This window comes from Stomoxys calcitrans, chromosome 4 (assembly GCF_963082655.1).
Source record: "Stomoxys calcitrans chromosome 4, idStoCalc2.1, whole genome shotgun sequence".
Taxonomy (NCBI): Eukaryota; Metazoa; Arthropoda; class Insecta; order Diptera; family Muscidae; genus Stomoxys; species Stomoxys calcitrans.
The window spans coordinates 19,433,489-19,450,092 of record NC_081555.1 but is presented as its reverse complement, the minus strand read 5'-3'; the positions used below and the strand labels follow the sequence as shown (position 1 = coordinate 19,450,092).

Sequence of the window (16,604 nt, the reverse complement as noted above, 5' to 3'; positions counted from 1 at the left end):
TCAGTAAAAAGACCGATTCAGACTGTACTTGGCACAGTTGTTGGAAGTCATAACAGAACAACGCATGCAAAATTTAACCAAAATTGGACAAAAATTGCGTCTTGTAAGGGCTCCAGGAATCAAATCGGGAGATCAGTTTATACGGAGACCGAATCAGACTGTACTTGGCACTGTTGTTGAAAGTCATAACAAAATTTCAGCTAAATCAGAGAAAAATTGCTGCTTGTAAGGGATCAACGAATGACACCAGTTTTGAGATTAAGCGAAGAATAATACTGGCAAACAGATGCTACTTTGGACTAAGTAGGCAGTTTAGAAACAAGGCCACCTCTCGACAGACGAAGACTACACTTTACAAGACACTGATACTACCCGTGCTGTTATATGGCTCTAAGGCATGGGTACTTGTGAAAGCAGATGAGGCAGTGCTTGGAGTATTTGAGAGAAAGATTCTTCATAAAATATGGCGATGCCCAAAAAGTAATTCCGGATTTTTTAAAAGAAAGTAAATGCATTTTTAATAAAACTTAGAATGAACTTTAATCAAATATACTTTTTTTACACTTTTTTTCTAAAGCAAGCTAAAAGTAACAGCTGATAACTGACAGAAGAAAGAATGCAATTACAGAGTCACAAGCTGTGAAAAAATTTGTCAACGCCGAATATATGAAAAATCCGCAATTACTTTTTGGGCAACCAATATATGGACCAGTTTGTGTTAACGGAGAATATAGGCGACGTATGAACCACGAGCTGTATGGGCTGAATGACGTCGATATCATAGTTACACGCATCAAAATACAGCGGCTGCGATGGCTAGGTCATGTTGTCAGAATGGATGAAGAAGCTCCAGCAAAGAAGTCTTTTGAAGGCAAACACGGATGGTACACGCAAACCGGGAAGACCAAAAGCCCGATGGAAAGATCAAGTTGTGGGAGACACCTCGAAATTTGGTGTCAGAGATTATAGAATGAGCGCAGAAGATCGATGCGCTTGGAACGCTGTTCTATGTTCGGCTAGTGGAACAAATCTGAACCGAACCATTTGGTATACCCAATGACCTACAACAATGTTAAGTATCTGTGCAAAATTTCAAGCGGATAACTTTACTCGTTCGACCGCTTTCGTGATTTCCTCAGACAGGCGGACAGACAGACATGGCTAGATCGAACTAGAACGTTGAGATCAAGAATATTTCTACTCATATGGGGACTTGGACGATTATTTTGAGGTGTCATATACGGAATGACTAAATTAGTATACCATCATCCGATATTGTCATTCCGTTTGCAACATATAGAAATGTTCATATCCGACCCTATAAAGTACATATAAACTTGATCGCCGTAAAAATCCAAGGCGATCTAGCTATGTCCGTCCGAATGTCCGTCCGTCTGTCCATCCGTCTGTCTGTCTGTCCGTCTGTCCGTCCGTCTGTCCGTCCGTATGCTCGTCCGTTTATCCGTTCGTCTGTCCGTACGTCTGTCAATCCATCTGTCCGACTGTCTGTCCGTCTGTCTGTCCGTCCGTCTGTCCGACCGGCCGTCTGTCCGACCGGCCGTCTGTCCATCTGTCCGACTGTCTGTCCGTCTGTCTGTCCGTCCGGCCGTCTGTCCGTCCGTCTTTTCGTCCGTATGTCCGTCCGTCTTTCCGTCAGTCTGTCTGTCCGTCCGTCCGGATCTCCGTCCGTGTGTCTGTCCGTCCGTCTGTCCGTCCGTCAGTCCGTCCGTCTGTCCGTCCGTCCGTCTGTCCGTCCGTCTGTCCGTCCGTCTGTCCGTCCGTCCGTCTGTCCGTCCGTCTGTCCGTCCGTCTGTCCGTCCGTCTGTCCGTCCGTCTGTCCGTCCGTCTGTCCGTCCGTCTGTCCGTCCGTCTGTCCGTCCGTCTGTCCGTCCGTCTGTCCGTCCGTCTGTCCGTCCGTCTGTCCGTCCGTCTGTCCTTCCGTCTGTCCTTCCGTCTGTCCGTCCGTCTGTCCGTCCGTCTGTCCGTCCGTCTGTCCGTCCGTCTGTCCGTACGTCTTTCCGTCCGTGCGTTTATCCGTCCGAATGCCCGTCCGTCTGTCCGTCCGTATGTCCGTGCGTCTGTTCGTCCGTATGTCCGTCCGTCTGTCCGTCCGTTTGTCCGTCCGAATATCCGTCCGAATGTCCTTCCGAATGTCTGTCCGTATGTCCGTCCGTCTTTGTATGTCCGTCTGTCTGTCCGTACGGCCGTCTGTCCGTCCGCCTGTCCGTCCGACCGTATATCCAACCGTCCGTCTGTCCGTCCGACCGTATATCCAACCGTCCGTCTGCCCGTCCATCCGTCTCTCCGTCCATCTGTCCGTCTGTATGTTGAAATCACGCTACAGTCTTTAAAAATAGAGACATAGCGCTGAAACTTTGCACGAATTCTTTTTTTGTCCATAAGCAGGTTAAGTTCGAAGATGAGCTATATCGGACTATATCTTGATATAGCCTCCATATAGACCGATCCGCCTATTTTGGGTCTTAGACCCGTAAAAGCCTTTTTTATTATCCGATTTTACTGAAATTTAAGACAGTGCGTTGTGTTAGGCCCGTCGACATGCTTCTTCAATTTGGCTCAGATCGGTCCAGATTTTGATATAGCTGCGATATAGACCGATCTCTCGATTTAAGGTCTTGCGCCCATAAAAGCCACATTTATTGTCCGATTTCGCTGAAATTTGGGACAGTGAGTTGTGTTAGGCCCTTCGACATCCTTCGTTAATTTGGCCTGGATAGGTCCAGGTGTGGTTATAGCTGCCATATAGACCGATCCTCCGATTTAGGCCCATAAAAGCCACATTTATTATCCGATTTTGCTGAAATTTGGGAAGATGAGTTGTGTTAGGCCCCTCGACATCTTTCTGTAATTTAGCTCAGATCGGTTCAGATTTTGATATACCTGCCATATAGAACGATCTGTCGATTTAAGGTCTTGGGGCCATAAAAGGTGCAATTTATGGTCCGATTTCGTCGAAATTTGGGACAGTGAGTTGTCTTAGGCCCTACGACATTCTCTTTCAATTTGGTCTAGATCGGTCTACATTTTGATATAGCTGCCATGTAGACCGATCTGTCGATTTCAGGTCTTGCGCCCAGTAAAGGCGCACTTATTGTCCGATTTCGCCGAAATTTGCGACTGTGAGTTATGTTAGACCCTTCAACATTCCTCTTCAATTTGGCTGAGATCGGTTCAGATTTGGATATAGCTGCCATATAGACCGATCATTCGATTTGAGGTCTTGGGGCCAAAAAAGACGCATTTATGCTCCGATTTCGCTGAAATTTGGGACAGTGAGTTGTCTTAGGCCCTACGACATTCTTCTTTAATTTGCCCTAGATCGGATCAGATTTTGATATACATGCCATATAGACCGATCTGTCGATTTAAGTTCTTGCGCCCATAAAAGACACATTTATTGTCCGATTTCGTCGAAATTTGGAACAGTGAATTGTGTTAGACACTTCAATATTATTCTTTAACTTAGCTGAGATCGGTCCAAATTTTTATTCTTTAACTTAGCTGAGATCGGTCCAAATTTTGATATATCTGTCATATAGACCCATCTCACGATTTAAGGTTTTGGGCCCATAAAAGGCGCATTTATTGTCCCATGTCGCCGAAATTTGAAACAGTGAAATACTTTAAACTCATCAACATCCTTCTTCAATTTGGCTCAGATAGGTCCAGATTTGGATAAAGCTGCCATATAAACCGATCTCTCGATTTAAGGTTTTGGCTCCATAAAAATCGCTTTTTTAGTCCGATTTCGCTGAAATATGAAACAGTGACATATGTTAGGCTTTTCGACATGCGTGTCGTATATGGTTCAGAAATTTTAAACAAAAACTTTAATAATGACTTGTACTTATTACACCACTCAATAAAAATGCAAATTTGCCCATAAACATTCCCAGTTCCTTAACTGGGGCAAACTTCTCACAAATCAATGAATGCTGTCCGATTCAATTTTAAGCTCAATGATAAATGACCTCCTTTATGTAGCCAAGTTCGAACGGCGTGCCGCAGAGCGACACCTCTTTGGGGAGAAGTTTTTCATTGCAAAGTACCTGACAAATGCCGCCAGCATTGGGAAAAGATATTCACAGTTGAAAATTTTTCAGAAGGATTCAAACCCAGGCATTCAGCGGGCATGCTCACCGACATGCTAACCTCTGCGTTACGGTGGCCTCCACTTAATATGCGTGTCAAATTTGATCCAAGTCGGACCATATTTCGATATAGCTGCTATGGGGGCATAAATTATACATTTTTCACCAGACTAAGGCGAAAGGTAGTTTACATATATACCCGAGGTGGTGGGTATCCAACGGTATTAACGCATTTTTATTTGTTCACATATACTCCAGCTCGAGATCATGTTCAATGTTTTCTACTTAGTCAAAATTGTATCTCCATAGAAATTTTTTTGCCTTAACCTTTAACCCCTTCGTTTTATGATGAAGCTAAGAACTTGAGTTCATTAAACCACTTTTATGGATAAGCATAACCATTCTGTTATATCCCGTGTCCTTACACATTCTGCCTGCTTATTATAAAGCAGGAAGCTAATAACGCTATGATACTGCAACTCCGAAAAAGTTTTGGTTTTTTTTTTCCGGTAGCTAGTCTATGAAGTCTCAAAATATAAACTCAACACTTAATAACCCAGCAGGCTATAAATCTCAATGAAGGTTGCTTCGTGAAGCGTTAAAACCTGGTCGGTCATTCTCATGGCAGTGCCATATTGCTATTGAGTAGTCCCATATGAGTAAATATTGACTTCCAGTGGAGTCATGTTATGAAAACCAAATGTTAAGCAGAAGAAAAAAATTCCAACTATGCCCCAAATAATTTGCATATATACCAACGCCTATGACAACGAAGCCAGGTTTCACTCTCCTCAACAGTGCGAAAAGGATGCAATTTTGCAGTCTGTTACCTCCCATTCATACCTTTTTGTGGTGGCACGGAAACTACGCCCCACAAACAGTGTGCCCTAAGTTTGGTGTTGTTGGCCCAACACTTGGCGTCTGAGCATACACCATTTGATGTCATTGCACTTGAGCTGATGCCATGATGTGTGATGTGTGATGGCATCATCATCATCATCGTCATCGTTGTCTTCCACAGCTTTCCTGTTGCATAAAGGCATCACCAACAGACATCATGCAGAGAGCAAGAATATACATGGCAGGATATATATTTTCATTTGATATCCTTGCTGGAATAATACCATATTTTAATTTTGCATGGAGACAAGTAAAGGGTTCACTTGGTATCTTGCTGTGGAGTTAAGCCAACAATGCGAATGGGATTTAATTTGAGTTAAAACTTTTGTATGCCAATGGAAAATTATGTTTACAACATGAGAAATTGAAGGTTTTATGGAGATATAGAAAATCGTTGGTATTTGTGTGTCTAGGAAAAATATCAAGATTGTTAAAATGGAAGTCGATATGATCATAAGGGTTACACTGAAAGACAATGATTCACCTTTTCTGCATTAGAAACTATGAACAAGTAAAAAGTCGTTAAGTTCGGCCGGGCCGAACTTTGGATACCCACCACCTGAGGTATATATGTTAACCACCTTTCATCAAAATCCGGTGAAAAATGCATACCTTATGCCCCATAGCAGCTATATCGAAATTTTTTCCGATTTGGATCAAAAAAATTCTACTTTGGATTAAGTCATTGTTCAATTGTGTATAACAAAATATCGGTCTTTTAGATATAGCTCTAAAAATAAACCGATCGGAACCATATACGACACGGATGTCGAAAAGCCTAACATAAGTCACTGTGTCAAATGCCAGTGAAATATGATTAAAAATGCGACTTTTATAGGGCAAAGACTTTAAAACAAGATATCGGTCTATGTGGCAGCTATATCCTAATCTGCACCGATTTGGGCCAAGTTGCAGATAAACGTCGAAGAGCCTAACACAACTCATTGTCCCAAATTTCGGCGAAATCGGACAATAAATGCGAATTTTATGACCCCAAAACCCTAAATCGAGAGATCGGTCTATATGGCAGCTATATCCAATTCTGAACCGATCTGAGCCAAATGGAAGAAAAATGTCGAAGAGCCTGACAAAACTCATTTTCAATAATTTCGGCGAAATCGAACATTAAATGCGCCTTTTATGGACCCAAAACCTTAAATCGAGAGATCGGTCTATATGGCAGCTATATTCAAATCTGGACCGATCTGAACCAAATGGAAAAAGAATGCCGTAGGGCCTAACACAACTCACTGTCTTGAATTTCGGCGACATCAGACAATAAATGCGCCTTCTATGGGCCCAAAATCTTAAATCGAGAGATTCGTCTATATGGCAGCTATATTCGACTCTGGACCGATCTAGGCCAAATTGAAAAAGGATATCGAAGAGCCTGAGAAAACTCACTGTCCCAAATTTCGTAGAAATCGGACAATAAATGCGCCTTTTATGGACCCAAAACCTTGAATCGAGGGATCGGTCTATATGGCAGCTATATCCAAAACTGGACCGATCTAAGCTAAATTGCAGATATATATCGAAGGTTCTAACACAACTCACTTTTCCAAATTTCGATGAAATCGGATAATAAATGCGCCTTTTATGTCCCCAAAACCTTAAATCGAGAGATCGGTCTATATGGCAGCTATATCCAAATCTGGACCGATCTTGGCCATATTAACGAAGGATGTCAAAGGGCCCAACACAACTCACTATCCAAAATTTTGGCAAAATCGGACAATAAATGCGAATTTTATGACCCCAAAACCCTAAATCGAGAGATCGGTCTATATGGCAGCTATATCCAAAACTCGACCGATCTATGCCAATTTGCAGAAATATGTCGAAGAGCCTGACAAAACTCACTGTCCCAAATTTCGGCGAAATCGGACAATAAATGCGAATTTTATGACCCCAAAACCCTAAATCGAGAAATCGGTCTATATGGCAGCTATATCCAATTCTGAACCGATCTGAGCCAAATGGAAGAAAAATGTCGAAGAGCCTGACAAAACTCACTGTCCCAAATTTCGGCGAAATCGAACAATAAATGCTCCCTTTATGAACCCAAAACCTTAAATCGAGAGATCTGTCTATATGGCAGCTATATCCATATCTGAACCGATCTGGGCCAAATTAAAGAAGGATGTCGAAGGGCCCAACACAACTCACTATTCAAAATGTTGACAAAATCGGACAATAAATGTACCTTTTTTGGGCGCAAGACCTTAAATCTACAGATCGGTCTATAAGGCAGCTATATCCAAATCTGGACCGATCTGGGCCAAATTCAAGAAGAAGATTGAGAAACCTAACGCAACTCACTGTCCCAAATTTCAGCAAAATCGGTTAATAAATGTGGCTTTTATGGGCCTAAGACCTTAAATCGGCGGATCGGTCTATATGGGGGCTATATCCAAATCTGAACCGATCTGATCCAAATTCAAGAAAGATGTCAAAGGTCCTAACGAAACTCACTGTCCCAAATTTCAGCAAAATCAGATAACAAATGTGGCTTTTATGGGTCTAAGACCCCAAATCGGTGGATCGGTCTATATGGGGGCTATATCAAGATATAGTCCTATATAGCCCATCTTCGAACTTTACCCGCTTATGGACAAAAACAGAATCTGTGCAAAATTTCAGCTCAATATCTCTATTTTTAAAGACTGTAGCGTGATTTCAACAGACAGATGGAGAGAAGGACGGATATGGCTAGGTCATCTTAGATTTTTACGCTGGTACTCTATAGGGTCGGAAATGGATACGGAATGACAAAATGAATATTCCCCCATCCTTCGGTGGTGGGTATAAAAAAGTCGTATATACTGAAAAGAGAAACATAATCCAAGTTGAAGTTTTTGTACTTAGAAAGAGAAGAACGAGATTAGAACGAGAAATGAACCGTGGTTTACCTGTACATCGAAAAAACACCACAAGAAATCCACCATGGTTTACTTGTCTATCGAAGAAACACCTCAAAAGAAGTACTTCCCGGAATATCAGGGTTTGAAGTAGGTGTTCCATGCTACGTAGTCGAGGTTTTGTAGCCGGAGTCGATGTCAGTGTCGGACTATTGAGCCTGACTAGGATGTCGCTTCGAAGTTGAGTACGCTTTCCCCTACTCCGAACCTTTCTCGGACTCCGGCTTATTAGCCCAAGGCTCAGATTCTGCAGCCCTGGTTCCATGACATACTGAAGTCTTATGGTGAAATTCTCTCCCTCACATTGAAGCATTTCAGTCTTTCAAGTGTTTTCAGTGAGAGAAACGTGTCGACACTACGAACTACCTGCTAAAGAGATATGCATGTTGTGGCCACTACAGTTAATCGATGTCAGTTTTTATACCCACCACCATAGGATCGGGGTACACCTCGAAATCCCTTGTTATATATAAAATGCAATTTGTGTTTGTTTGTTCCGTATAGACTCAAAAACTGCTGAACCGATTACCTTGAAATCACAGATTGTGTAGTTTGGTCTGGATGGAAACTTAAGCTATATGATTTTTTGATATCGGAAGGGGGAGCGGACCCTCCCCTTTACCCCAAAAGTATTACCCAAAAATAAAAGTGTACCGATTGGGACAATATGGGATTCAAATGAAAGGTATTCAAGAGTAGAGTACGAATTTTATAATAAAAGATGGGTCCAAGTACCAGGGGGTCCGTCCCGGCCCCAAAACCCCTTAAAATAGGGCTACTTGACCATCATGACAATATGGGGCTCAAATGAAAGGTATTCGGGAGTAGATTACGAATATGTTCAGGAAGTAGGAATAGGCTTTATAATTATCGATAACGGAAGGGGAAGGACCCTCCACAGTTACCTGAAAAACACCCACCCAAAATCTATAGTGGACCGATAAGGACAATATGGGTATCAAATGAAAAGCATGCGGGAGTAGATAACGAATATGGCATACAAATTCATGTCGAAGTATTGGGGGTCACCCCACCCCCACAAAAACGCCCCAAATGGGCACATTAGCCAATCACCGATATATGGGACTCGGTTTGTTTGTTCCGTACAGACTGAAAAAAGGCAGAACCGATTTTCTCGAAATTTTCGCATAGATTGGTCTGGAAGGAAACATAGGCTATATAATTTTTCGGTAACGGAAGGGGGACGGACCCTCTCCCTCATACCAAAAACACAACCAAAAATCAAAAGTGGACCAATCGGGACAATATAGGTATCAAATGAAAGGTATGGGAGAGTAGAATACGAATATGGTATTAAAATTTGAGTGGAAGTACCCCTTTGGCCGCCCCAACCCCAAAAGTCCCTTAAGCAGACATATTGGACGAACATTTCATTATGGGGCTCAAATGAAAGGTATTAGGGAGTAGATTTCGAATCTGACAACAAAATAAGATCGAATGGATCAATGGACTTGGCTGAACCGATTTTCTCAAAATGTTCATAGATTGTGTACGTTTGTCTGGAAGGAAACATAGGCTATATAATTTTTAGATATCCGATGGAGGTGGACCCTCCCCCTTACCCCAAAGACGCCACCCATATCCAAATGTGTTCCGATGGGCACAATAAGGGCATCAATTGGAAGGTATTGGAGACCAGAAAGACCAAGTACCCAGCCTTTTTTCTTGTTTTACTTTGAAAACAGACGAACAATAACACATAGACGGATGGACTTAGTAAAAACGATTCAAAAAGCTTTTCCAAGTCTATAAGTATTTGTAATGCCGCTTGGCATTTCAACTACTGCACTTACTTTTAATACCCCATATCACATTAGTATTGTGGTACATAAAAGGCATCGGATAATGATAACTCTTAGAGCATAGAAATTTGTAGTTACCTAATTGGCTTACATTCCTAAATAAACAAAAGATATGCATAGTTCATTTGCTTTTATTTAACGTTTGATGGGCATTTTCAAATTATTCAAAATTAATAAAGCTCTTTGTCTTTTACAATTGAGATTGCAAATGCTCTAACCACTTGCTTTGAAATGCACATACGATTGATATGACTTTGTTTGAGGATTTGTGGGTTTAATTAAATCAATGCGAAAAGGTTAATTAAAGCTAATGTATATCAAAGTAGGCCATTTTCTGAAAAAGAATAACTTTGCAGAAGGCTAATTATTGCAAATAATTTTTTCAAAAAGTGTGGTATGAGTTCAAAATTAACTTAAATCTGTCGCCTCAGCCCCCGCCTGAAAGTATGCTACATATGATAGGCAATGGTGTATGTATAAACACTGAATCAAGGACCTGTCACTGAATTAAGGACTGAATAAGGGAGATTCGCAGTATTGGGAAAGAGGACCGCAGACATTTTTAACAGAGCGCGTTATAAACAATCGGAAGTTGTTGGGATGTTTATTACATACGGCTCAAGAAATACTTTAAGATTACCAGAGCGGCAAAACGTGCCTCCTGGAAGCTTTTCTGTGACCGGGTCTATAGCTTTTCTGTGACCAAGTCGAAAACGCCGACAAGATGAAAAAGTTTCTCTCAAAAACCCATGTCCAAACCGGAACATTAGTACGCTACATAAGAGTGAGAGCAGAAACAACGGAGGACAAGTTCATGGAAACCCATTTTCCACAGGATACGACGGGATTCACGGAGACACCGGAATCTTGGAATAATGAAGTTGATCGAAGGTTTATCATAAGAGAAATGATGGTCAAAGAAACCTTGAGGAGTTTCAAACCATCTAAGTCACCCTTAGCTGATGGATAAGCCTTCGACCAACCTCATTATTCCAAGATTTTGGGGTCTTTTTGAGTCCCGTCGTATCCTGTTGAAGTTTTTGATGAAAACGCATTCTCCATAGGATACGACGGAAGACACCGGAATCTTGAAATAATGAGGTTGATCAAAGGATTATCATAACGGAATTTATGGTCAAGCAAGCCTTGAGGAGCTTAAAAACGTTTAAATCACCCGGACCTTATCAGGCCACTATTTTCACAGCGTGCCTAGGTCTTGCTCCGAAAGCTTGGCAGGAGGCAAGGATAGTGTTTATACCCAAGCCCGGCAAGGCAAGTTATGCGACACCAAAAGCCTACAGGCCATGAGCCTCATGTCCTTTCTACTCAAACCATGGAACGCATTGTGGATACCATGACAAAGAGTAAGACATCCAGCGAACTGCTCAAATACAAACAGCATGCCTATGTCAAGGGAACGTCGGTGGAAACTGTCCTACACGAGGTTGTGCACAAAATAGAAGAATCCTTCGATACCAAGACGTACCCTTTGGCGGTTTGCATTGACATCGAGGAGGAGTTTAATAATGTGCGGACCGACACATTGATTTAATCCTTAGACCAGCACCGGGTGGACCGGGTCCTTAGAGACTGGATAAACCATATGGTAAGGAAAAGGTGGATGAATTTCAGGTCCCATGACATAAATATTAGGGAGATAGTGGCACAGGGCACGCCACTGGGGGGCATCTTATCGCCACATCTCTTGGGTGACCACCATAAATAACCTATTACGGATGCTGACTGAGTAGGAATTTGAACCCGTCTGCTATGCAGACGATGTTATTGTACTTCTAAGGGGAAAGGATCGGAACCAGCTATGCAGAAGGGTCGAACGGGTCTTGCATATGGCAAATGACTGGGCTAGACTCTGTTAACCCAGAGATGACTGAAATATGCCTGTTCATGAGGAAGACGAAGTTGGGCCAATTTAACGCACCACGTTTCCTCAATAGTACGATTTTGATATCTGACAAGATCAAATACTTAGGTGTGATCTTGGACAGGAAACTGAATTGGAAGTGTCACATTCAGGATCGTACTGAGAAGGCTCACAGATGTTGGGCACTATATAATCGAGCCGTAGGCTCGAAATGGAGCCTGAATCCGAGAATAGTCCACTGTCTCTATAGAAGCTTTATTAGGCCAATACTTACTAGCGCCTCAGTAGTTTGGTGGGTTACAAGAGGTTCAGAGACCATGTTGTCTTGGCGTAGGCGGAGCGATGAGGACCACGCCCACTAGGGCACTGGAGACTATTCTAGATATCCGACCCTTTGTCATACAGATTAAGTGTGAGGCAGCCACTGCGGCTATGAGACCAAGGTTAGGTTAGGTTTAAGTGGCAGTATGCCATCAAACTCACTTAAAGGTTTCCGTCCACTGTGATACCACAGGAACAGAAGACGGAAGATGCCTTCCAGTTCCTACCGTTGAACCATCCAGATCGCTTTAAAAAACCCAAAAACTTGCGAATGTTCACTTCCGCTAAATCAGACAGTTTCTCAACGAAATGAGAACCTAAGGTGGAAATCCCTCTGGTTGCTAGTGCGGGACACACACACAGAAGGTGATCTGTCATGACGGACACAATGATTGGGACGTCTGTTCCAGCCAGTGACAGCAAAGCAGTAGATCTCTTCAAGTCTAGATTAGGCCGCATAGTTTTGGAATGCTCACAGCCCCCTCATTATGAACATGAGGCTTAAGGCGATGGGAGAATGAATTGAGGATGGAAGCAGCTCATACCATGGCGGTATAATCGAGGGGACGACAAGAAACCTGGAAAGAACGGAAGATGTTACCGATCGAATACCTGAGATTAACCTTGAGGTCGAGTGCGAGGCACTGGTGCCAGCGGCACACTCCTGGATTGACGGAACCCTAGTATTGCCGTCTGGAAGGTCATGTCACACGAATGAATCAAAGCTAGAGGACAGAGTTGGTCTGGGGATCTACATTGAGAACTCTGGGATTGAGATCTGTTTTAGTCTGCTTTGACCATAAAACGGCCCTACAGGCAGAGATACGGGCGATTGCGGAATGCGTGAGGTGGTGTGGTGCTATCGCGAGGACGTCGAATGTAAACATCTTTACCGACAGTAAAGTGACCATATGGTCAATAAAAACCAGGACGGTAAAACGAAATGCGTGAGGTGGTGTGGTGCTAACGCGAGAACGTGGAGTGTGAACATCTTTACGGACAGTAAATTTGCCATAAGGACAATAACAACCTGAAAGGTAAGGTCACGAATAGTCTTGCAGTGTAAGAAGGAGATAAACCCCTTCTATGAGGATGGCATGATCCGCATCGTTTGGGTGCCTGGCCATATCGGAGTAAGGGGGAATGAAAGGGTAGACGTTTTGGCCAGAGAGCACTGCCGTCGATAAACTTGGTTAACCCGAAGCCTTTCGGGTCTACGCTGTACGATTAAATGGTGTGGGCGACAAAAACTGTGGAACAGCGAAACAGTCGGAAGGTCCGCGAAAATCCTATGGGGGAATACAGATCGTGAGAAAACGAGGCTATTACTGAAAGGAAGTAAGAAGGAGCTCAGTATGGTATGCTATTGGTATGATGGCGGGGCAAATAGAGCTAAGAGCTGACTTATGCAATCCAGATACGGCACAAGTGTTAGCATGTGTAGGGCACGAAGGGAAGATAATGAGACGTTGGAGCATTTCCTTTGTCATTAATCGGCTTTCGCGTCTAACAGATATCGGCACTTAGGGGGGGACTCTATACCAGGCACAAACCAACTTAGGGGAGTGGCAATAAAAACAATTAAGGATTTTGTAAGTAGCACTGAATTCCTAACTTAAAATTTTGTTTTTCGAGGTTACTTTTTATGCCCTCCACCATAGGATGCGGGGTATACTAATTTCGTCATTCTGTTTGTCACACCTCGAAATATGCGTCTTAGACCCCATAAAGTATATATATTCTTGATTGCCATGTCATCAATCTAGCCATGTCCGTCTGTCTGTCCGTCCGACCGTCTATCGAAAGGACCCTAACTTTCGAAGGAGTAAAGCTATCCGCTTGAAATTTTGCACGAATACTTTTTGGCAGTGTAGGTCGATTGGGATTATAAATGGGCCATATTGGTCCATGTTTTGATATAGCTGCCATATAAACCGATCTTGGATCTTGACTTCTTGAGCCACACAAGGGGGCACAATTCTTATCTGATTTAGTTGAAAGTTGGCATGAGATGTTTTGTTATGACTTTCAACATTTGTGCTTAGTTTGGTTCAAATTGGTCTATAACCTTATATAGCTGCCATATAAATCGATCCTGGATCTTGACTTCTTGAGCCTCTAGAGGGCGCAATTCTAATCGGATTTAGCTGAAATTTGGCATGACATGTTTTGTTATGATTTCCAACAACTGTGCTTAGTACAGTTCATAACCTGATATAGCTGTCATATAAACCGATCTTGAATCTAGACTTCTTGAGCCACTAGAGGGCGCAATTTTCATCCGATTGAGATGAAACTTGGCCCGAGATGTTTTGTTATGATTTCCAACAACTGTGCTAACTATAGTTGAAATCGGTCCATAATCTGATATAGCTGTCATATAAACCGATCTGGGGTTTTGACTTCTTTACCCACTAGAGGGCGCAATTCTTATCCGATTTGACTGAAATTTGGCACGAGGGGTTTTGTTATGACTTTCAACAACTGTGCTTAGTTTGGTTCAAATCGGTTTATAACCTGATATAGCTGTCATATAAACAGATCTTGAATCTTGATTTTTGAGCCACTAGAGGGCGCAATTTTCATCCGATTGAGATGAAACTTGGCACGAGATCTTTTGTTATGATTTCCAACAACTGTGCCAACTATAGTTGAAATCGGTCCACAACCTGATATAAATGTCATATAAACCGATCTGGGGTTTTGACTTCTTGAACCACTAGAGGGCGCAATTCTTATCCGATTTGACTGAAATTTGGCACGAGGGGTTTTGTTATGACTTTCAACAACTGTGCTTAGTTTGGTTCAAATCGGTTTATAACCTGATATAGCTGTCATATAAACAGATCTTGAATCTTGATTTTTGAGCCACTAGAGGGCGCAATTTGCATCCGATTTGGCTGAAATTTGGCATGAGATGTTTTGTTATGACTTTCAACATTTGTGCTTAGTTTGGTTCAAATCGGTCCATTACCTGATATTGCTGTCATATAAACAGATCTTGAATCTTGACTACTTGAGCCTCTAGAGGGCGCAATTCTCATCCGATTTGGCTGAAATTTGGAATGAGATGTTTTGTTATGACTTTCAACATTTGTGCTTAGTTTGGTTCAAATCGGTCCATTACCTGATATTGCTGTCATATATACCGAATTGGGTTCTTGACTACTTGAGCCTCTAGAGGGCGCAATTTTCGCCCGATTTGGCTGAAATTTTGGCATGACGTGTTTTGTTATGACTTTCAACATTTGTGCTTAGTTTGGTTCAAATCGGTCCATTACCTGATATTGCTGTCATATAAACAGATCTTGAATCTTGACATTTTTAGCCACTAGAGGGCGCAATTTTCTTCCGATTTTGCTGAAATTTGGCATGAGGTGTTTTCTTATGACTTTCAACAACTGTCCTAAGTTCGATTGAAATCGGTCCATAACCTGATGTATCTCTCATATAAACCGAACTGGGGTCTGGACTACTTGAGCCTCTAGAGGGCGCAATTGTTCCCCAATTTGGCTAAACTTTGGCACGAGGTGTTTTGTTATGACTTCCAACATCTGTTTTAAATATGGTTCAAATCGGTCCATTATCTGTTTTAGCTGCCATATAAACCAGTCTGGGATCTTGACTACTTGAGCCTCTAGAGGGCGCACTTATTATCAGATTTGGTTGAAATTTTGTACAATGGCTTCGTTCAACAAACGTGTCAATTTTGGTCTGAATACATCCATAGCCTGATACACCTCTCCTATAAACCAATCTCCGTATTTTACTTCTTGAGCCCCTAAGGGTCGCGATTCTTACTCGATTTGGCTGAAATTTTATACAATGACTTCTACTATGGTCTCCAACATTTAATTCAATTATGGTCCCAATCGAACCGGATAACTTTATATAACTCCAATACCAAAGCAATTATTTTTTTTTTATCCTTTGTTTGCCTAAAAAGAGATACCGGAAAAGCAACTCGACGAAAGCGATCCCTGGTGGAGGGTATATAAGATTCGACCTGGCCGAATTTAGCACGCTTTTACTTGTTTTAGTATTTCCTGAGGCAACTTTTACCCTACCCCCTTTCCTTGTGGGTTATATTAATGTAGCATTTTCAAATTTATTTACAGCTCAAGCAATTTTTTCTTCATTTGCCATACACAAATTGAAATTTCCCAATAAATTGACTAAAAAAACCCCCCCCCCCATGTCCATAATGCATTTAACTTGTGGACCAATATTTCATTACAAATGGAAATTTGATTCAATACTTGGTAGAAAAAATTCCCATTGGAAATCTGCAATGTTATATGAAAATTCTTTGAAATGAACTGTAACTGCATGAACTGGCTTGCTCCTTCTAACCCTTTACCCGAAATTCAATGATCCTTTTAGTGATGGGCAGCGTATACCCACTATGCCCTATCCAGTCTTTTGAATTCTTTTTTTTTTCAGTCACTAGTCACCCTATTCCAACGAGTGGCAATATTGTGTTAAGAGAAATTGCATTTTGCATTTTAGCCCACAGAGCTTCTCAGTGGAAAAACTCAATTTTATTTTGTAGCTTAGAGTCATGGAATTATTTTACATTTCGTTGCTTGCCACATGAAAAAAACCCCAACACCACAGCATTTGTGGCACCTGCTAAGGTTTCGAG

General features: G+C 42.1%; 1 protein-coding gene across 1 annotated transcript in view; it reads right to left on the bottom strand.

Annotated features, from left to right (window-relative positions):
• Positions 1–4,999: 4,999 nt before the first annotated feature.
• LOC131996879 (uncharacterized) overlaps positions 5,000–16,604 on the bottom strand; it is a 27,120-nt gene continuing 15,515 nt past the window's right edge. The window contains exons 4-6 of the mRNA XM_059367058.1: positions 10,740–10,843; positions 9,835–9,851; positions 5,000–5,138 (exon numbers count right to left, since the gene is read on the bottom strand). Of these exons, the coding sequence (XP_059223041.1) occupies positions 5,000–5,138; positions 9,835–9,851; positions 10,740–10,843 (260 nt within the window). The remainder of the gene's footprint in view (positions 5,139–9,834; positions 9,852–10,739; positions 10,844–16,604) is intronic.